The sequence below is a fragment of the Cherax quadricarinatus genome, chromosome 92 (genome assembly GCF_038502225.1).
Source record: "Cherax quadricarinatus isolate ZL_2023a chromosome 92, ASM3850222v1, whole genome shotgun sequence".
NCBI lineage: Eukaryota > Metazoa > Arthropoda > Malacostraca > Decapoda > Parastacidae > Cherax > Cherax quadricarinatus.
In genome coordinates, this window is record NC_091383.1 from 1,037,017 (window position 1) to 1,058,805 (window position 21,789).

At 40.3% G+C, this 21,789-nt stretch overlaps 1 protein-coding gene across 2 annotated transcripts in view; it reads right to left on the reverse strand.

The window, feature by feature from the left end:
* Positions 1 to 21,789, reverse strand: part of Sap130 (Sin3A-associated protein 130) — a 55,858-nt gene that overhangs the window by 12,911 nt on the left and 21,158 nt on the right. The window contains exons 10-15 of one of the 2 annotated variants that reach the window (XM_053790586.2): positions 20,900 to 21,112; positions 18,882 to 18,997; positions 14,754 to 14,989; positions 12,633 to 12,775; positions 4,700 to 4,976; positions 572 to 669 (exon numbers count right to left, since the gene is read on the reverse strand). In XM_053790586.2, coding sequence (XP_053646561.1) covers positions 572 to 669; positions 4,700 to 4,976; positions 12,633 to 12,775; positions 14,754 to 14,989; positions 18,882 to 18,997; positions 20,900 to 21,112 — 1,083 coding nt within the window. Of the gene's footprint in view, positions 1 to 571; positions 670 to 4,699; positions 4,992 to 12,632; positions 12,776 to 14,753; positions 14,990 to 18,881; positions 18,998 to 20,899; positions 21,113 to 21,789 lie in introns of both variants that reach the window. The other variant, XM_053790585.2, reaches the window with a different exon arrangement.

Consider the following 21,789-nt stretch of genomic DNA (forward strand, 5'->3'; position numbering starts at 1 on the left):
TGCAAGGTATAATAGCATGCCACACAGCTGTGACCTTGTAATTTGTCTCGCAATATCTCAGGAAAAATCTCTTACTGGGTCGAGAGTTACGACTTAATTTGTGCAATTTTTCCAGCCTCTGGAAAGTAAATAAAGACTACTGTTCATACAACGGAATTCATTCAAGTAGTGTTTGAGCCCTAACTTAATTAAGCCCCTTTCAGGATTTTCTTCACAAATGAATTTTTAAAAACATTATGGTCTAAATATTATCACAAGAGATTGCAGAGCTTTTGATTAAGATTATCACTACTCTCAAAGAAAAAATTTGTTATTTTATGATTGGTTATATTTGGTATTCAATGTTATCTGAAAGTCTTGTCCAATCAAGCACCAAAACAGATAATGTGAAAAAGTAATATGCCATATAAATGTACCATAAAAAATACCATGAACAAGCAGTTTTTGAAAATCCAATTTACCCCCGAGGACCCTGAATAACTGACGATCTACTGTATTAACCAGGCAAAACACCGCTTAAAGCTATTTATTATTGATCTATTACCATATCATGCATTAAACAGTTACACACCATGATTATCTTCAGTTAAATCTCGTTTATTTTTCTTGACTGGTGGATGATCCATGTCATCCTCACTGGAACGAGCCTCCTGAAGTTCATTACCCATTCTGTAAAAAAAAATTCAAGGTGAATACAGAATGACTTTTTAACATGCTAGCTATCTCCCGCTGAGGAAGGGTGACTTGAAAAAGAAAAACTTTCACCATTATTCACAGTATCAATGTCTTGCCAGAGGCATGCAAATATGACAGTATAGATGTCCCTCCAAACAGAAAATATTTCAAACCCCTCCTTTAGAGTGCAGGCACTGCACTTCCCACCTCCAGGACTCAAGTCCAGCTAACTGGTTTCTGTGAATCCAGTCACAAAATATTACCCAGCATATAACCTAAGTGAATAAGTTTAAACCCCCAACAATAAGGAAGCAAGATGTACTTATTTACACAGCACCTGTACAAAAATAACCCTCATATACGAGAGAGGAGCTTACGACGACGTTTTGGTCCAACTTGGACCATTTACAGTCACACTAACAGAAAGGAGAGAAGGAGGCAGTATATATAGGCCAGCAGATAGGGACAGGCCAAGAAGGGTAGAAAAGAAGTAAAAAGAGAGGTAATGGTAAAGGTAGTAATAGTAGTGGAGTCAGTCAAAAACAAAGAAAAAGAAACAATAGAAAGAGCTAGGGACCCACAAAGGGTAGAAACAAAAACACAGCAGGAGAAAATATATAATAATGGACCAAACACCCAAGGCAGAAGAAAGAAAACCCAAAGGAGAAAGAGGAAAAGGGAAGAGGGAGGAGAAAAAAGAATCAGGTTAAGTCACGGGTGTTCTGAAGTTTGGAGCATTTTACAATGTAATGGGAAAGGAAGGCATCTACAGAGACAAAGCCTGGACTAAGATTCATACAAGGAAAGTTCTGTATAAGAGGATTCAACCAGACAGCAACTGTGAAAGTTAGTAGGGTAATCCGGATAATCGCCCAGATGGGATTACAGTCTTTCCAGAAGAGTGGCATATGACTGTCTTGGGACAATACCTGCTAGTCCACTATGGCTGACATCTATGCCCATTTTAGTGTTGGGAAATACCCATTACATCATCTAGGTATGAAGTGCTCTGTCTCCTGGGACTTTTAACCCTTTGACTGTTTTGGTCGAATATATATGTCTTACGCGCCACTGTTTCGGATGTATTAATACACGTAAATTCTAGCGGCTTCAAATCAAGCAGGAGAAAGCTGGTAGGCCCATATGTGAGAGAATGGGTCTGTGTGGTCAGTGTGCACCACAAAAAAAATCCTGCAGCACGCAGTGCATAATGAGAAAAAAAAATGACCGTTTTTTGGATTAAAACGCCGACTTTGAGGTGAATTTTCGTGTAGTATTTATCGTTGTATTCTCGTTTTCATGGTCTCACGTGATAAAATGGGAAACATATTACAGAAATAGAAATGATTTTGATTAGTTTCATGATGAAAATGACCTTGAAAGTGAGCTCAAAGTAGCGGAAATGTTCGATTTTTACAAATGTTCAGGAGTAAGGAAATCACACCACACGTCTAATACACGTCAACTGGGGAGTCTAATATTCTTTCACTAGTGCACTGATATTATTTATACCATTTTTACAATAATGCATTAGCCTGCATAACAGTAAATTTTGTATTATTTGTATGAATAAAAAATCAAAATAGAAAGCAATAGTAATATAAGAGGGGCCTGGAGACATGACTAATGAACAGAGGATATGTTATTTTAGTGCCAAGAATGTCTACATTGTTTATTCTGGACCCTATTTTGAAATTGGCATCTTTTTTAATGTGTGAAATTGGCCAAATTGCCAATTTCTGACCACTTTACTGGGTAGTTCAAATTGGTAAATGGGCAGTTTCTTGTACTCAACTGATAGAAAAAATTGAGTTCTAAAGAAATAGCTATGAGTTTGGTCAACTGGAACAATGGAATTGGCCAAAAACAAGGCTCAAAGTTGGAGAAATTGCCGATGCGTATGTGTTGCTGAGACCGCTAACTTCGCGGGAGCGTAATTCCGTGAGTTTTCGATCACATTACCATCGGGAAAAGATTCTCTATCATTTCACAAGATAATTTTTTTTTCTCCAAAAATTTTGCGACATAGAATGACAGTTTCAGAAAGGGGCTTGCGACAGTCAAAGGGTTAAGCACACAATATTAGGTACACACTTAGGCACACTAAAAAAAGTAAAGTTTCTGTATATGCCCTCACAGCCCAAAGATCTTAAGATGTATGAAGTTGTTCAGCACTCTTGCCAATAAAAGTATGTGCAATTATACACTGACACCAGGTACATACCCTCATACACACTAACACTAGATATACACACTCGTACACAAACACTAGCACTAGATATACACACTTGTACATAAACACTAGCACTAGATATACACACTCGTACATAAACACTAGCACTAGATATACACACTTGTACACAAACACTAGCACTAGATATACACACTCGTACATAAACACTAGCACTAGATACACACACTTGTACACAAACACTAGCACTAGATATACACACTCGTACATAAACACTAGCACTAGATATACACACTTGTACATAAACACTAGCACTAGATATACACACTCGTACATAAACACTAGCACTAGATATACACACTTGTACATAAACACTAGCACTAGATATACACACTCGTACATAAACACTAGCACTAGATATACACACTCGTACATAAACACTAGCACTAGATATACACACTCGTACATAAACACTAGCACTAGATATACACACTCGTACATAAACACTAGCACTAGATATACACACTCGTACATAAACACTAGCACTAGATATACACACTCGTACATAAACACTAGCACTAGATATACACACTCGTACATAAACACTAGCACTAGATATACACACTCGTACATAAACACTAGCACTAGATATACACACTCGTACATAAACACTAGCACTAGATATACACACTTGTACACACACATTCACACACAAATGCTAATGCTAAAAATTCAGTCCTCAAAAATTTCATCTTAAAAGAAAAAAATCAAATTCCCAATGCTAAATAAAAATACTATTAGTAGTTATTATTAAGAGCTCTAAAACTGCCCTGAAACTCACACTTCAACATGCAACAAGAAATGGGTTAAAGGTGACTGATGCTATACAGACAGGCGCTGCTTTAAAGCACTTTGTTAATGCAGTGGCTTTATATTATACCGCTGTATAGCCCTTGTGGCTTAGCGCTTCTTTTTGATTATAATAATAATAATTTAAATTATACTCATTCTTCATTTATTCAGACTTCCTACAAATATATTCCCTACTCACTATAAGCTAAGGATGAAAATATTTTAAGGTAAGTAATGTGTGGAATTGTTTTACATGATGGCTGGACTGCTAGTGTCCTTTTTTCTGTCTCATAAACATGCAAGATTTCAGGTACGTCTTGCTACTTCTACTTACACTTAGGTCACACTACACATGTACAAGCATATATATACACACAACCCTCTGGGTTTTCTGCTATTTTCTTTCTAGTTCTTATTCTTGTTTATTTCCTCTTATCTCCATGGGGAAGTGGAACAGAATTCTTCCTCCGTAAGCCATGCGTGTTGTAAGAGGCGACTAAAATGCCGGGAGCAAGGGGCTAGTAATCTCTTCTCATGTATAAATTACTAAATTTAAAAAGAGAAACTTTTATTTTTCTTTTTGGGCCACCCTACCTCGGTGGGATACGGCCGGTTTGTTGAAAGAAGAAGAAGTAATGTGTGTACTGTATAAGCATTTTTAAGGCCTAGCTCTATTGCTCACTTAATATATATTGTAAACATGTTATCAGGCTTTTATATGCATATGAAAAAGTGAAAAAAAAAAAGCTTTCAGATTGCAGCGATTTTCATTTTACAGCAGTAGCCTGGAACCTAGCCTGCTGTATAAGCAGGGCCCTTCTGTAATTATGAGTAAGTGCTACGCCTATAGGAGTCATGCAGTGTCTAAGGAATTGGAGACAATCGGTTTGATCAAAAGTGGAGGGTTGGGTCACATTCCTAGCATCAGTGCACCTCCACTAAAGGTTAAAATAGACATTATGACATCCCTAGGTAACTCACAGCTGTTGTTTCCTAGGCTTCTTTCTAGGTGACAGTCCGTCGGCTAAAATCTGAGCTGCCCCCTGTAAGCCAGTTAGTGATAGTGATGGTTGAGGCACTGTTAGAGTGGTGGTGGTGGCCAAGTTGCCACTTATATCTGTAGTGGAGATGGAGAGTGATGGTCTGGGCAGCACGTGGCTAGTGTCATCCGGGGGTTCCTGTTTGATACCCGGGGGAGTACGAGTGTCGTTGCCACCCCCTGGTGCACTGTTACCATCTAGCTCTTCTATTTGAAGTCCTGATAAGGAAGAGTCTTGAGAGTACAAGAACAATGACTGTTAGTATCACACATAAAGAACACACACATACCAAATATATGAAACGTATTAAAATCACAAACTTACACAACACTTACACAAGTGTTCCTCATGTACGTAACTTTTAATTCCACATGTGCAGTACAGGTCTAACTTTCTTTATGCAACTCTGTATATTGAAGATTCTCATTACAAGTGCTCAACTCACGATGGTTAGACTTACAATATTTCAACTTTACGATAGTGCAAAAGCAATTATTTTGGAGATAAAACTGAAGACAATTACCCAGCATGAAGGCATCAAGTCCCTAACTTGTATTCATTTAGTACTTTTCAATACTGGTATTTAGTTACAGTAATTATTTGTATATTTACTTATTTATTTATCAAATATCCATATTTGACTTACAATAGTATTTTCGACATATGAGTTTGTTGGGACGTAATGCTATTGTAAGTCAAGAAGCCTTGTATAGGTATACCTGGCGGATGTTCTGGGGGGCCAACACCCCCCACAGCTTTGTCCATGACCAGATAATCAAGTGCTGATGAATAAGTTTAGTACAGCTGCCAGAGGCTTGAAATGCCTCTACATCATACAGAAAGGAACACCTGTATGCATATTGGAACAATCAAGTTCTAATTAATAAGAGGCACAGGTTAGTAAAAGAAACAATTACACCAAAGCCAACAGGAAATATGGAAAACAAATAAATTTGCAGATTTTTTTTACAGATTTTGAACTGTAGTGTCAGAACACTTATGGCAAGACAGTGATGGAGTGAATGGTGATGAAAGTGTTTCTTCTCTTTCGGATCACCCTGCCTTGGTGGGAAACGGCCAATGTGTTAATTATAAAAAAAAATCTCAAAATGACAAGGCTGCAGGGTTGCGGTGTATGACGACTGTTCAGTATTTTTAACAAAAATAAAACATTACTAATTCACTATTATCATCACCAATTTCTGTCTTAATTTGTTATGCTACTAACACTACCAATTTGCAGTTTTTAATTAAATTGCACCATAACAGTCATTTCCCAAGGTAGGGTGACCTAGTCACCTCTCAGTAACCATCTTGGCAGTAGTTACTGCAGTAAGGTAGGGTGACCTAGTCACCTCTCATTAACCATCTTGGCAGGAGTTACCACAGTAAGGTAGGGTGACCTAGTCACCTCTCATTAACCATCTTACAACGACGTTTCGGTCTGATTTGGACCATTTACAAAGTCACACTAACCAGAAGTGGAGCAGGACGGTTAGTGTGACTTTGTAAATGGTCAAAGTCGGACCGAAACGTCGTCGTAAGCTTCTTTCTTTTATGTGCGGGTTTTATGTGCGGGCAACAACAAGTAAGAGGGAGGTGAAAGTGTATAAACTAAGGGAGGAGGAAGTTCGGGGGAGATATAAGCGTCTGTTGGCAGAAAGGTGGGCTAGTGCAAAGATGAGTAGTGGGGGGGTTGAAGAGGGTTGGAATAGTTTTAAAAATGCAGTATTAGAATGTGGGGCAGAAGTTTGTGGTTATAGGAGGGTGGGGGCAGGAGGAAAGAGGAGTGATTGGTGGAATGATGAAGTAAAGGGTGTGATAAAAGAGAAAAAGTTAGCTTATGAGAGGTTTTTACAAAGCAGAAGTGTTATAAGAAGAGCAGAGTATATGGAGAGTAAAAGAAAGGTGAAGAGAGTGAGAGAGTGCAAAAGGAGAGCAGATGATAGAGTGGGAGAGGCACTGTCAAGAAATTTTAATGAAAATAAGAAAAATTTTTGGAGTTAAACAAGTTAAGAAAGCCTAGGGAAAGTATGGATTTGTCAGTTAAAAACAGAGTAGGGGAGTTAGTAGATGGGGAGAGGGAGGTATTGGGTAGATGGCGAGAATATTTTGAGGAACTTTTAAATGTTGAGGAAGAAAGGGAGGCAGTAATTTCATGCACTGGTCAGGGAGGTATACCATCTTTTAGGAGTGAAGAAGAGCAGAATGTAAGTGTGGGGGAGGTACGCGAGGCATTACGTAGAATGAAAGGGGGTAAAGCAGCTGGAACTGATGGGATCATGACAGAAATGTTAAAAGCAGGGGGGGATATAGTGTTGGAGTGGTTGGTACTTTTGTTTAATAAATGTATGAAAGAGGGGAAGGTACCTAGGGATTGGCAGAGAGCATGTATAGTCCCTTTATATAAAGGGAAAGGGGACAAAAGAGATTGTAAAAATTATAGAGGAATAAGTTTATTGAGTATACCAGGAAAAGTGTACGGTAGGGTTATAATTGAAAGAATTAGAGGCAAGACAGAATGTAGGATTGCGGATGAGCAAGGAGGTTTCAGAGTGGGTAGGGGATGTGTAGATCAAGTGTTTACTTTGAAGCATATATGTGAACAGTATTTAGATAAAGGTAGGGAAGTTTTTATTGCATTTATGGATTTAGAAAAGGCATATGATAGAGTGGATAGGGGAGCAACGTGGCAGATGTTGCAAGTACAGTGGACCCCCGCATAGCGAACGCCTTGCATAGCGAACAATCCGCATAGCGAACGCTTTGTTCGCTAAAATTTTGCCCCGCATAGTGGACAAAAACCCGCTCAGCGACCTTCGTCCGAGACGCGTCCAATGTGCGCCCTCAGCCAGCCTCACATGTGCCGCCCGTCCCATTGTTTACCAGCCAGCCTCTGCGGTAACATTCAAGCATACACTCGGAATATTTCGTATTATTACAGTGTTTTCGGTGCTGTTTGTGGAAAATAAGTGACCATGGGCCCCAAGAAAGCTTCTAGTGCCAACCCTACACCTCAAAGGGTAAGAATACCCATTGAAATGAAGAAAGAGATCATTGATAAGTATGAAAGTGGAGTACGTATCACCGACCTGGTCAGGTTGTACAAGAAACCAAAATCAACCATCGCTTCTATTGTGGGCAAGAAAACGGCAATCAAGGAAGCTGTTGTTGCCAAAGGTTTAACTGTGTTTTCGAAACAAAGATCGCAAGTGATGGAAGATGTTGAGAGACTCTTATTGGTGTGGATAAATGAAAAACAGCTAGCAGGAGATAGCGTCTCTCAAGTGATCATATGTGAAAAGGCTAGGAAGTTGCATGACGATTTAATTAAAAAAATGCCTGCAACTAGTGATGATGTGAGTGAATTTAAGGCCAGCAAAGGTTGGTTTGAGAGATTTAAGAAGCGTAGTGGCATCCATAGCGTGATACGGCATGGTGAGGCTGCCAGTTCGGACCACAAAGCGGCTGAAAAATATGTGCATGAATTCAAGGAGTACATAGAAACTGAAGGACTGGAACCTGAACAAGTGTTTAATTGTGATGAAACAGGCCTGTTCTGGAAGAAAATGCCAAGCAGGACCTACATTACTCAGGAGGAAAAGGCACTCCCAGGACATAAGCCTATGAAAGACAGGCTTACTTTGTTGATGTGTGCCAATGCTAGTGGTGATTGCAAAGTTAAGCCTTTATTAGTGTATCACTCTGAAACTCCCAGAGCGTTCAGGCAAAAGAATGTCCTCAAGGATAATTTGTGTGTGCTGTGGAGGGCAAACAGTAAGGCATGGGTCACTAGGGAATTTTTCTATAACTGGTTACACCATGCATTTGCCCCCAATGTGAAAGATTACCTAACTGAAAAGAAATTAGACCTTAAGTGCCTCCTGGTGTTAGACAATGCCCCTGGTCATCCTACAGACGTGGCAGAGCGACTTTATGGGGACATGAGCTTCATTAAGGTGAAGTTTTTGCCTCCTAATACCACTCCTCTCCTGCAGCCCATGGACCAGCAGGTCATTTCCAACTTCAAGAAACTGTACACAAAAGCTCTGTTTCAAAAGTGCTTTGAAGTGACCACAGACACTCGATTGACTCTAAAAGAGTTTTGGAAGGTTCACTTTAATATCCTCAATTGTGTAAACCTTATAGGTAAGGCTTGGGAGGGAGTGACTAAGAGAACCTTGAACTCTGCTTGGAAGAAACTGTGGCCAGAATGTGTAGACAAAAGGGATTTTGAAGGGTTTGAGGCTAACCCTGAGAGGAGTAGTATACCAGTTGAGGAATCAATTGTGGAATTGGGGAAGTCCTTGGGGTTGGAGGTTAGTGGGGAGGATGTGGAAGAGTTGGTGGAGGAGGACAATGAAGAACTAACCACTGATGAGCTGATAGATCAACTTCAAGAGCAAGAGGCCAGACCTGGGGAAACTGGTTCAAAGGAGGGGAGAGAGAAATTGAAGGAATTGCCTACTTCAAAGATTAAGGAAATGTGTGCAAAATGGCTTGAAGTGCAAACCTTTTTTGATGAAAATCACCCTCACACAGCTATTGCAAGCCGTGCTGGTGACTGTTACAATGACACTGTTGTGAACCACTTTAGACAAATCATAAAGGAACGAGAGGTACAGGCCACTATGGACAGATATGTTGTGCGAAAGAAGTCCAGTGACTCTGAAGCTGGTCCTAGTGGCATTAAAAGAAGAAGGGAAGTAACCCCAGAAAAGGACTTGCTACCTCAAGTCCTAATGGAAGGGGATTCCCCTTCTAAACACTAACACTCTCTCTCCCCTCCTCCCATCCCATCAATCATCACCAGATCTTCAATAAAAGTAAGTGTCATGTAATTGTGCATGCCTTTTTCAGTTTGTGTGTACTAAAATTAACATTTTTTTGTGGTAAAAAAAATTTTTTTTCATACTTTTGGGTGTCTTGCACGGATTAATTTTATTTCCATTATTTCTTATGGGGAAAATTAATTCGCATAGCGAACATTTCGCATAACGACCAGCCCTCTTGCACGGATTAAGTTCGCTATGCGGGGGTCCACTGTATATGGAATAGGTGGTAAGTTACTAAATGCTGTAAAGAGTTTTTATGAGGATAGTGAGGCTCAGGTTAGGGTGTGTAGAAGAGAGGGAGACTACTTCCCGGTAAAAGTAGGTCTCAGACAGGGATGTGTAATGTCACCATGGTTGTTTAATATATTTATAGATGGGGTTGTAAAAGAAGTAAATGCTAGGGTGTTCGGGAGAGGGGTGGGATTAAATTATGGGGAATCAAATTCAAAATGGGAATTAACACAGTTACTTTTTGCTGATGATACTGTGCTTATGGGAGATTCTAAAGAAAAATTGCAAAGGTTAGTAGATGAGTTTGGGAATGTGTGTAAAGGTAGAAAGTTGAAAGTGAACATAGGAAAGAGTAAGGTGATGAGGGTATCAAATGATTTAGATAAAGAAAAATTGGATATCAAATTGGGGAGGAGGAGTATGGAAGAAGTGAATGTTTTCAGATACTTGGGAGTTGACGTGTCGGCGGATGGATTTATGAAGGATGAGGTTAATCATAGAAATGATGAGGGAAAAAAGGTGAGTGGTGCATTGAGGTATATGTGGAGTCAAAAAACGTTATCTATGGAGGCAAAGAAGGGAATGTATGAAAGTATAGTAGTACCAACACTCTTATATGGGTGTGAAGCTTGGGTGGTAAATGCAGCAGCGAGGAGACGGTTGGAGGCAGTGGAGATGTCCTGTCTAAGGGCAACGTGTGGTGTAAATATTATGCAGAAAATTCGGAGTGTGGAAATTAGGAAAAGGTGTGGAGTTAATAAAAGTATTAGTCAGAGGGCAGAAGAGGGGTTGTTGAGGTGGTTTGGTCATTTAGAGAGAATGGATCAAAGTAGAATGACATGGAAAGCATATAAATCTATAGGGGAAGGAAGGCGAGGTAGGGGTCGTCCTCGAAAGGGTTGGAGAGAGGGGGTAAAGGAGGTTTTGTGGGCAAGGGGCTTGGACTTCCAGCAAGCATGCGTGAGCGTGTTAGATAGGAGTGAATGGAGGCGAATGGTACTTGGGACCTGACGATCTGTTGGAGTGTGAGCAGGGTAATATTTAGTGAAGGGATTCAAGGAAACCGGTTATTTTCATATAGTCGGACTTGAGTCCTGGAAATGGGAAGTACAATGCGTGCACTTTAATGGAGGGGTTTGGGATATTGGCAGTTTGGAGGGATATGTTGTGTATCTTTATACGTGTATGCTTCTAAACTGTTGTATCCTGAGCACCTCTGCAAAAACAGTGATTATGTGTGAGTGTGGTGAAAGTGTTGAATGATGATGAAAGTATTTTCTTTTTGGGGATTTTCTTTCTTTTTTTGGGTCACCTTGCCTCGGTGGGAGACAACCGACTTGTTGGAGGGGAAAAAAAAAAAAAAAAAAAAAATTGTGTATCGTTCCAGTTACGGTATTGTGCCTTTTTTTGGTATTAACCATCTTGGCAGTAGTTACTGCAGTAAGGTAGGTGGACCTAGTCACCTCTCACTGTCTTGCCAGAAGTCAGTGCACATCAAAATTTCTGACCCTCTATTATGTCTTAATTGTGCAGCTGTGACTAATTTACTGTCATATTATGATTATATTTACAGGTGTCCCTCATTTTATGCCATACATGTGTTCCAGGACAATAGCAGTTGTATTAAGGTCAATCAGAATCTTCAACACACTTTGCAAACCATATCAAATGCATCCAATGAATGGCATGCCATAAAGTTAATTACCAGAAGATAGAATATCACACGTGAATAAATGATTTAGTAAACTTACAAGTTGATAAATGAGACACTTGCGGAACATTTGAGTATCTTCTTTGTGGAAATGTTTTGCTACCCAGTGGCTTCTTCAGTTCAGTGCAGAGAAAGGTGGAAGATGAGGAGTTTGAGGTAATCAGTCCCTCAGCCTGGACTGAAGTCAGTGGCTAGCAAAACCTCTCCAGAATCAAGATACCCAAATGTTGCAGAAGTGTCTCATGTATCAGATCACGTAACAGCAGATTCACATAAAGCGAGGGAAACCTAATCAAAGTACATTAGTTGAAGTTGAAGAGAAAAGGTGAGGAGAAAGCATGTCCAGTACCCAGTATTCTGAAGGTGAGAGAGATATACTGAGAAAAGCAGGTATCTATGGAAACAAACCTGGGACTAAGATTCATGTTAGTAATGTTGTGTATCAGGATTAATTCAAGATGGCATCTAGTAGATGGGTAGAGTTTTAGCAGATTAAAGAACACCTGCATAAATTACTACATGTAAAGAGAAAAAGCTTTCGTTTTTCTTTTTAGGTCACCCTGCCTTGGTGGGAGACGGCCATTGCGCTGACAGAACAGTTGAAAGGATGGATATAATCTCTAAAATGACAGAAGAGTGCTGTTAGTGTCAGCAAGGCAAACAAGAGGAAACTGGATTACCACCATTGCAAGTGATAGGTATGCCAGTTAGTCTTGGCTTGCTAACAGCAACAGCCTGGTTGATCAAGCACTCAACAAAGAGGCCTGTGATGTAAATGGTATAGAAAATCCAACAAGTTGAAGAATGAGACACTTGTGCAACACTTGGGAATCTTTAACGAGGAAATGTTTTGCCAGCCAGCGACTTCTTCAATCCAATACAGAGAAGTCACTGGCTAAAAAAACATTTCCTCAAAGATTATCAAATGTTGCTTTCGTTCTTCAGAGAGGTTGGAACTAAAGCCAGACTGCAGTGGCAGAAAAACTCTCGACACCAGACAAAATAAACTCTAAAATCAAGATGTGGTGGTTTTTTTTGTGCACATGCACGTGCACACACGCACACACACACACACACACACACTAGTCAATGCTTACCAGGTGAAGAATTAGCAGAAATAGTTGTAGATCCTGAGGATGCATTGCCATTACCCCGTGAGTCTGGTCTCTTGGGAGATGGAGGAGAGGGCATTGGTAGAGAGAGTGCTGCAGTCAGGTTTTTGGTGGCTTTTAAGGGAATTCTGTGAAGAAAAAGCTAAAATTAAACATTTTATCTAAAATGTTATCTAACACATTCCAAAGTTTGTGAGGATTTGTGTACTACATATATTTACTTTCAAGTTCCTGAAGGTAAAATTATATGCATACCGATTTTCAAGGTAAAAAAATAATGCCGTACTATAAAGCATTTGCCCATAGCAAAAAAAACCGAGCCAATTTAGAAACTTTTCAAGTTTTGATAAAAGAAATTAAATTCTATTAAGCAAAACACCACTTATCTGCGCACTTATTCTGGAATATCTCTTACTCAGAAACATATCTTCCATTCTGTTTTCCAGATCAGTCTGTCTAATTGCTGCCGAGTTCCAGCTTACATAGTTATGGACTCCACGTACTTATACATAAAAACATAACTAGAGTTCTCCAGTAGGTGCACTGGCCTGTGCTAAGTAGGTCCCAATCGCACCTTACCACTCCAACTCGTGTACCTACACAACCTACTTTTAAAGGTACCTAAAGTGCCTGCTTCAATGATGTTCCTTGGCAGTGTCAAACTAGTACGTACTTCCCTATATCCTTCCTAAACCTAAATTATTCCAATTTGGTTCCATAACGGTCCTGTCTGAACCTGGCACCTCAGTCCTGGGAGTTCTGATCAACTAGGACTGATGCCCCTTCCTGTGATATGTATGAGGTGTTGTGCACCATAACCAATAATACTGCCCTTCCTGTGCTATGTACGAGGTGCTGCGCACTATAACCAATAATACCACCCCTTGCAATGCCATGTACGAGGATGCTGTGCACCATAACCAATAATACTGCCCTTCCTGTGCTGTGTACGAAGTGCTGTGCACTATAACCAATAATACCACCCCTTGCAGTGCCATGTACGAGATGCTGTGCACCATAAAATGGCACATTCAAACAATGAAATTAATGAAAGTGTGAGGGGGATCAAAGCTATTTCTCTGTACAGAAGGACCTCCATATCCCCCCCCCCCCCGAGTCAGGTATCCGTGGTTTCAATTATCCGCAGTTTACCACGACCCTAAAATAACTCTTAAATTTACTGAATAATGGCCTCAAAGTGCAAAGGTAGTGATAGCAGAAGTGTTTCAAAGCCTAAGAGAAGCCGTGAAGTGCTTCCCATCGATAAAAAAAAAAAAGCGGTAATTCTCCACTTAGTGTGCATAATTTATCAAATTAACTTTATATTAGGTATGTATAGGACATATATATAGGGTCCACTACTATTCGTGGTTTTGGTATCCATGGCAGGGCCGTGTAACATCCCCCACGGAATGGGGATCTTAATCTATATACCTCTTCTTGTTTTTGTGCAGTGCATTGATGTATTACTTTTTTTTTTTTACCTCATCAGCCACCTCCTGCCAAGGTAAGGTGACAAAAAAAAACACATATTTACTATCATTCATTAAAAGCAGTCTTGCCATAAGCGCACATACATCAACATTCAAATGGCTCTCTGAACTGCATTATCCCACACCCTTCCTTCAGAGGGCAGGCACTGTACCTGCCACAATAAGGACTCCAGTCCTGGATACAGGAAATAAATAATGAAGACATGCAGAAGGGTCCTGTGTATACAGCATCTATTTTCACTGTTCCATGTTTTAGTTGGCTTTCAATTGAGCCACTGTTCATTATATTCAGTGCTTTTACTGCTGCACGACTGTTATTGCCATTGTCATACAACAATTGTGTAAGGGAAAGCCGACTGGTGCCATATTTAGAGCTGTATCAGCGGGGCCCTCCTGTACGGGGTACCGTATTTTACGGTGTCAAAGACACTATTTTTTCCAAAACAGGTCTCAAAGATTTACCCAGCATCTTGGAGGGTGAAGTACCTTTTATCTTTTTTTTTTTTTCAAAAATTTTGCCAATCAGAATTGGGGAGGTTCTTGACACTGGAGCGTCTCGTTCACCATAAAATACAGTAATTTAAAACTTAGCCTAAAGAAAAGGTTTATTTACCCATCATTATCTGGTCTTTTTCTTAGAATGGATGGTCTTGGAGATGCATTAGGTTTCATAGATGGAAGAGGAACAGTGCCTTGAGTAGTAGGAACTTCTCCCACTTGTCCAGGTCCATTGATTCCACTGGCACCCAGCACACTCGTGTTGGATGGTCCAGCCGTTACTCTCAGGCTCGTACCTTGCATATTAGCGGGACCATAGTGGGCGTGAGATACCAGGTTTGTTCCACCAACCTGTTGCAATGGAATGTTAAAAAAAGTATTAGGAGAGTTTGTTTATTTTTAACACTGGCCATCTCCCACTGAGGTAGAGTGATCCAAAAGAGAGAGGAAACATTCACCATCATAAGAACATAGGAAAGAAGGAACACTGCAACAGGCCTACTGACCCATGCAGAGCAGGTCCATGTCTTCCCCCCGGATAAGACCAATGGCCCACCCCCCCGGATTAGCCCAATGACCCACCCAGTCTGGTCCCCTAAACTCAAGGATGGAGCACTGCACCAGACCTAGCAGCACAAGGTAGTGGTCCAACTCACACCCACTCATGTATTTATCTAACCTATTTTTAAAACTACACAACGTTTTAGCCTGAATAACTGTACTCGGGAGTTTGTTCCACTCATCTACAACTCTATTACCAAACCAGTGCTTTCCTATATCCTTCCAGAATCTGAAATTTTCCAACTTGAAACCATTACTGCGAGTCCTGTCTTGGCTGGAAATTTTCAGCACACTATTTACATCCCCTTTATTTATTCCTGTGTTCCATTTATACACCTCTATCATATCCCCCCTAATTCTACGCCTTTCGAGAGAGTGCAGATTTAGGGCCCTCAGTCTATCCTCATAGGGAAGATTTCTGATACATGGGATCATCTTTGTCATCCTCTGTACGTTTTCCAGAGCATTTATATCCATTCTGTAATACGGTGACCAGAACTGAGCAGCATAATCTATATGAGGCCTAACCAAGGATATATAGAGTTGAAGAACAAGCTGAGGACTTCTATTATTTATACTTCTAGTTATGAAGCCAAGAATTCTGTTTGCTTTATTGCGAACACTAATGCACTGTTGTCTTAGTTTTAGATTACTACTAACCAGAACTCCTAAATCCTTTTTGCAATCAGTAGTATTAAGATCTACATTATTTAGTTTATATGTGGCATGGTTATTTAACTGTCCAACATTTAGAACTTTGCATTTGTCAATATTAAACTGCATCAGCCACTTCTCCGACCATTGCATCAGTCTATTCAAATCATCCTGGAGTGCTCTAGTGTCCTCATTAGAATGAATTGGACGGCCTATTTTGGTGTCATCAGCAAATTTGCTTATGTCGCTATTTATTCCCTCATCTATGTCATTTATGTAAATTGTGAACAACAACGGACCCAACACTGACCCCTGAGGAACACCGCTTGTGACGTGCCCCCATTCTGATTTCTCCCCATTTATGCAAACTCTCTGCTGTCTATTTGTCAGCCATGCCTATACCCAGGGAAAAATTTCTCCTCCGATTCCGTGTGCCTTAAGTTTCCTCAATAGCCTCTGATGTGGCCTTACTGAAGTCCATATACACAATATCATATTCATTACCATGATCTACCTCCTCAAACACCTTAGTGAAAAAAGTTAGTAAATTCGTAAGACAGGAATGCCCCTTTGTAAAACTGTGTTGAGATTTATTAATCAATCTGTGCCTGTCAAGATGGCTACGAATTGCTTCGGCAATTATTGATTCCATAAATTTTCCCACTATGGAGGCAAGGCTTATTGGTCTATAGTTTGAAGCCAAGGACCTGTCACCTGCCTTGTAAATAGGAATTACATTTGCTATTTTCCACTTATCTGGCACTATGCCAGTTTGTAGTGATATGTTCCTCTTTACATTCTTTTAACACCCTTGTAAACAGTTCATCAGGGCCTGGGGATTTGTTAGGTTTTAGTTTCTCTATTTGTCTGAGGACCATGTCACTAGTTACCGCAATCGTACACAGTTTATCATCCTGTTCTACATAATCTATTATTTCAGGAATATCGCTAGTATTTTCCTGGGTGAAAACTGAGAGGAAGTAGGTATTTAGAATTTCACACATATCCTTATCACTGTCAGTGATCTGACCAGAGTTAAGTGGGCCAATCTTGTCCCTAATCTTACTTCTGTATACCTGAAAGAACCCTTTTGGGTTAGTCTTTGAATCCCTTGCGACCTTAGCCTCATAATCCCTTTTTGCTTTTCTTATTCCTTTCTTTATTTCTCTCTTTAATTGAATATATTTATTTCTTAACTGCCCATCCCCTCTTTTAATATGCCTATGTATGCCTCTCTTTTGACCAATGAGATGTTTTAATCTATTGTTCATCCATTTGGGATCATTTTTGTTAGATCTTATTTCCCTACTCGGAACAAAAGTTGTCTGAGCAGCTATAATTATGCTCTGAAAAACGTCATATTGGCAACCAAGATCACCTACCTGACCCATAGTCAGGACATCCCAATTTAGCCCACCCAGGTAATTTTTCAGTCCCATGAAGTCGGCCAAGCAAAAATCTGGGACAGAGATTTGATTGCAGTTATCTGGGTAATTCCATGATATATTGAAACTAAGTGATTTGTGATCACTTTCCCCAAGCTCATCATTAACCTCAAGATTATTAATTAGTGAATCTTTGTTGGCAAGAACCAAGTCAAGCAGATTGTTGCCTCTAGTTGGTTCTGTCACAACCTGTTCTAAAAAGCAATCCTGAACCGTATCAAGAAAGTCACTAGACTCAAGATTTCCTGTCATATTGTTCCAATCAATTTGTCTCAAGTTAAAATCTCCCATTATCACAACATTTTCATATCTAGATGCCTTATGAATTTTGTCCCATAACAGCTTACTGCACTCCCTATCAAGGTTTGGGGGCCTATAAATCACACCCAAAATTAATTTGTCACGTCCCTCAAGTAACTGTAGCCAAACAGATTCTGTGTTCGATGTTTCTAATCTTATATCATGTCAAAGACAACAATTTAAATTTTCAGAAGTTATCGTAAGGGTTCTTAAATGGAGATATCGAGGACTGTCTAACTTATTTCCATTGGGGTCCTTAATCTTGTCCCCCAGGATGCGACCCACACCAGTCGACTAACACCCAGGTACCTATTTGCTGCTAGGTGAACAGGACAACAGGTGTAAGGAAACGTGTCAAATGTTTCCACCCGCCGGGAATCGAACCCGGGCCCTCCGTGTGTGAAGCGGGAGCTTTAGCCACCATCCCACCGCTGCCACCATTTATCGTAAGGGGTTCTTAAATGGAGATATCGAGGGTTGAAGGTAGACACGCTTGTTGGATGGTAACATATATATTGTCAGACTGTGATGATGAACGTGGAGCCCAGCCTCTGCCTGTCTTCGCCTGTAGGTCTATGCCGACTGAGAGGGAGGCAGAGGTACGAGCCTACACATGCGCATCCCGTGACGTCACACAAAGTCACAGGCCTACAAGGGATCTCGTATCTAAAGCACATGGACGATACTAATATGCTATGCTATATAACACAGGGATCAGCAACTATGCTGACAAAGTCATTAAAGGTATAAAGGCAAAGTAACAGGTCAACTCAGATTTGGACATCAATGGTCTAGTTCTGACCCAGGGAAAAACAGGCAAATGGTTCCCTTTCCCTTCTCTTGTATAACCCACTGGTCACAGACTGGACCGCGGGGGCGTTGACCCCCGGAACTCTCTCCAGGTAAACTAAATGCCAGGAGCAAGGAGTTTTTAACACCTTTTCCTGTATAAATTACTAAATGTAAGAAGAATTTTTTTTTTTTGGGGGGGGGGGGGGATGGGCACCCCGCCTCAGTGAGAAACAGTCGGTGTGTTAAAGTCTCCATAACCAATATTACGGAATTCTTCCTCCAGAAGCCATGCATGTTGTAAAAGGCGACTAAAATGCCGGGAGCAAGGGGCTAGTAACCCCTTCTGTATACATTACTAAATTTAAAGAGAGAAACTTTGATTTAAATTTGGATCACCCTGCCTCAGTAGGATATATACATATGGCCAGCTTGTTAAAGAAAAAAGAAAAAACAAAACAATATTACTTAGGGGAGAACTTTTAAAAACTTACCTGGTACGTGTTCTGTGCTTGTTCATAGTAATAGGGTGGTGCGATGCTGTACTGCGGCATCGTCGTCACCACTCGCTCTCCCTGGCCCACCGTCACCCCACTTGTTACAGTCACTCCTGCAGTATCAACATTTGATAAGTAATTTATTTGTCAGTGCACAAGTAATACAACAGGATACAAACGGAGGGGTGGAGATGAAGTTTGAAGGTCATTTGAACTGTGACACCAGTGCCCTTCTGACAAGACAGTTATTGAATGAATGAAGTATACATATAAGCTACAATGGTTGAGATTAGCTATGATTCATGACTGATATTAGTTATGATTCATGATTGAGATTAGTTATAATTCAATTATAATACACACAATTTAATACACTTTCATGTGCTAACAGGCTTGTGTAAGCATGTCAGATAGGATTCAGCAGAGGCAAATGGTTTTTGTGACTGTGCTGTTGGAGTGTGAGCAAGGTAACATTTATTAAAGAATTCTGGGAAACCAGTTAGCCAGACTCAAGTCCTGGAGGTGGGAAGTACAGTGCCTGCACTCTGAGGAGGGGTAGGGATATCTGCAGTTTTGAGCTGTAGTATCAGTGCCCCTCTGGCAAGACAGTGATAGAGTGAGTGATGGTGAAAGTGTCTCTTCTTTTCTGGGTCACTCAGCCTCACTGGGAGCCAAATTTAAAAACAGTTCACCTATATCACAAAGTTATAGTACAAGCATATGAAAAAAACATCCTCTGAACTACTGTTTTCAACATAAACTTGTTATTAAATCGAAACACCACAATTGTGACTTATTTGCTAGATGGAACACCTGAGGCACAATCTGTTTTTAAGCTGAAACACATGGAACACTAATCCAGGTTTTGAGGACCTCTCATGTAACAATTATATACCAGTCCTGCAGTCATTCCTAAAAGCAATGTAGCACAAATCAACAGTAATTCTGTATTGTGGGTAAGTAAATTATATTTGTAGAGAGTGCGGGATTACCAAAACTGTTGTCCAGAGGGCTGAGGAAGGGTTGTTGAGGTGGTTCGGACATGTAAAGAGAATGGAGCGAAACAGAATGACTTCAAGAGTATCAGTCTGTAGCGGAAGGAAGGCGGGGTAGGGGTCAGCCTAGGAAAGGTTGGAGGGAGGGGGTAAAGGAGGTTTTGTGTGAGAGGGGCTTGGAATTCCAGCAGGCATGCGTGAGGGTGTTTGATAGGAGTGAATGAAGACAAATGGTTTTTAATACTTGACGTGCTGTTGGAGTGTGAGCAAAGTAACATTTATGAAGGGGTTCAGGGAAACCGGCAGGCCGGACTTGAGTCCTGAAGATGGGAAGTACAGTGCCTGCACTCTGAAGGACGGGTGTTAATGTTGCAGTTTAAAAACTGTAGTGTAAAGCACCCTTCTGGCAAGACAGTGATGGAGTGAATGATGGTGAAAGTTTTTCTTTTTTTGGGCCACCCTGCCTTGGTGGACACCCTGCCTTGGTGGACACCCTGCCTTGGTGGACACCCTGCCTTAGTGGGAATCGGCCAGTGTGTTAATAAAAAAAATAAAAATAAAAAATGCTACATCTGATAATCATTTAACACAAGTGGAGGAAGTACGATACTCGGTCGACTACACAGGTGGTGAGATACGATCTTCCATTTACTAATCAAAACACAGGCACACTACTCTGTCAAAGTTATGCTTCTCAATATCAATTAAACCAAATGAATACAGTGAGTTCTTCAATAAAACTGATTATTTGGTGCAATTTTTTGTATCTGCAACTGAAAAATTACATCCAAAACTGAACAGCATGCAAAAGGCCTTCATAGTATGAACTTTTCAATTCAGAATGTTCTTTTTCAATCATATGTACAAAAGAATCACATTATATAGAAGAACTTTGTAAGACAACTGAGTCTGACTTGGACCATTAATTAGTCACACACCAACAAACGAAGGTAAGAGAGCCAGTATATATATATACAAGAGGAGGGCAAGGATGAGGAATACAATAAGTGATAAACCTACCAGCATGCGCCCGATGCAAGAACACGCTGGTGTGGGCAGGTTGACTATCGGCCGCTTGTCCGGGGGACTGTGCCCGCACCTGCCCATGAGAAGCTCTCTGTGTGGTGGCAACAGATATTGGCCCCTGGGAGGTAGCTGTGGCTTGCTGTGGAAGTACTTTAGCGACAGGGATGCCTCCTCCACCCATGACACGACCGACACCGCCACCACCAGCTGCAATAATTTGTTATAATTAGATTGGAAAATTATTTTTCAAAAACATTTTTTTCACAACTTGTAATTAATCCTCGATATTAATATTGCTCTCAGTGTTTGTATTAAAAAAAATTTCTGAAATGGCAGAGAATCTTTTCTGAAGGTAATGACACCAAAAGTACAAAATTTGATGGTAAACTTATGGGATTACACAGGCACAAAGTTAGCAGTATGGGCATAATTTACATGTTGGTGACCTCATCTGCTTTGAGTCCTATTTTAAGCTAATTTTATTGGTCCAATCTATTAAATTATTAGTTCTTTCACTAGTACGCTTTCCGTTCCATCCACTGAGCACAAGAAACCACACATTCAAGTATCATAACTGCCCTATAACATGCATATTAGTCAGTAATTTGGCCAGTTTTACACAAAATTAAAAAAAAATCCAATTAATAGAGTTCAAAATAAACACTGTAGACTGTAGACATTTCCTCTGTTCATTAATCACATCTCCAGGCCTCTCCTATATTACACTTGCTTCAATTTTAAATTCATCACCCCAAAAGATCAAAGATTTACTTCATTTTTCAGATAATAAAATGTAACTAGGAATGACTGTTCAAGGTTTACAATGTTCCGATAGCTGAATCACATCTATGTCATAAAACACACCAAGGGGGGTGTAGGGGAGT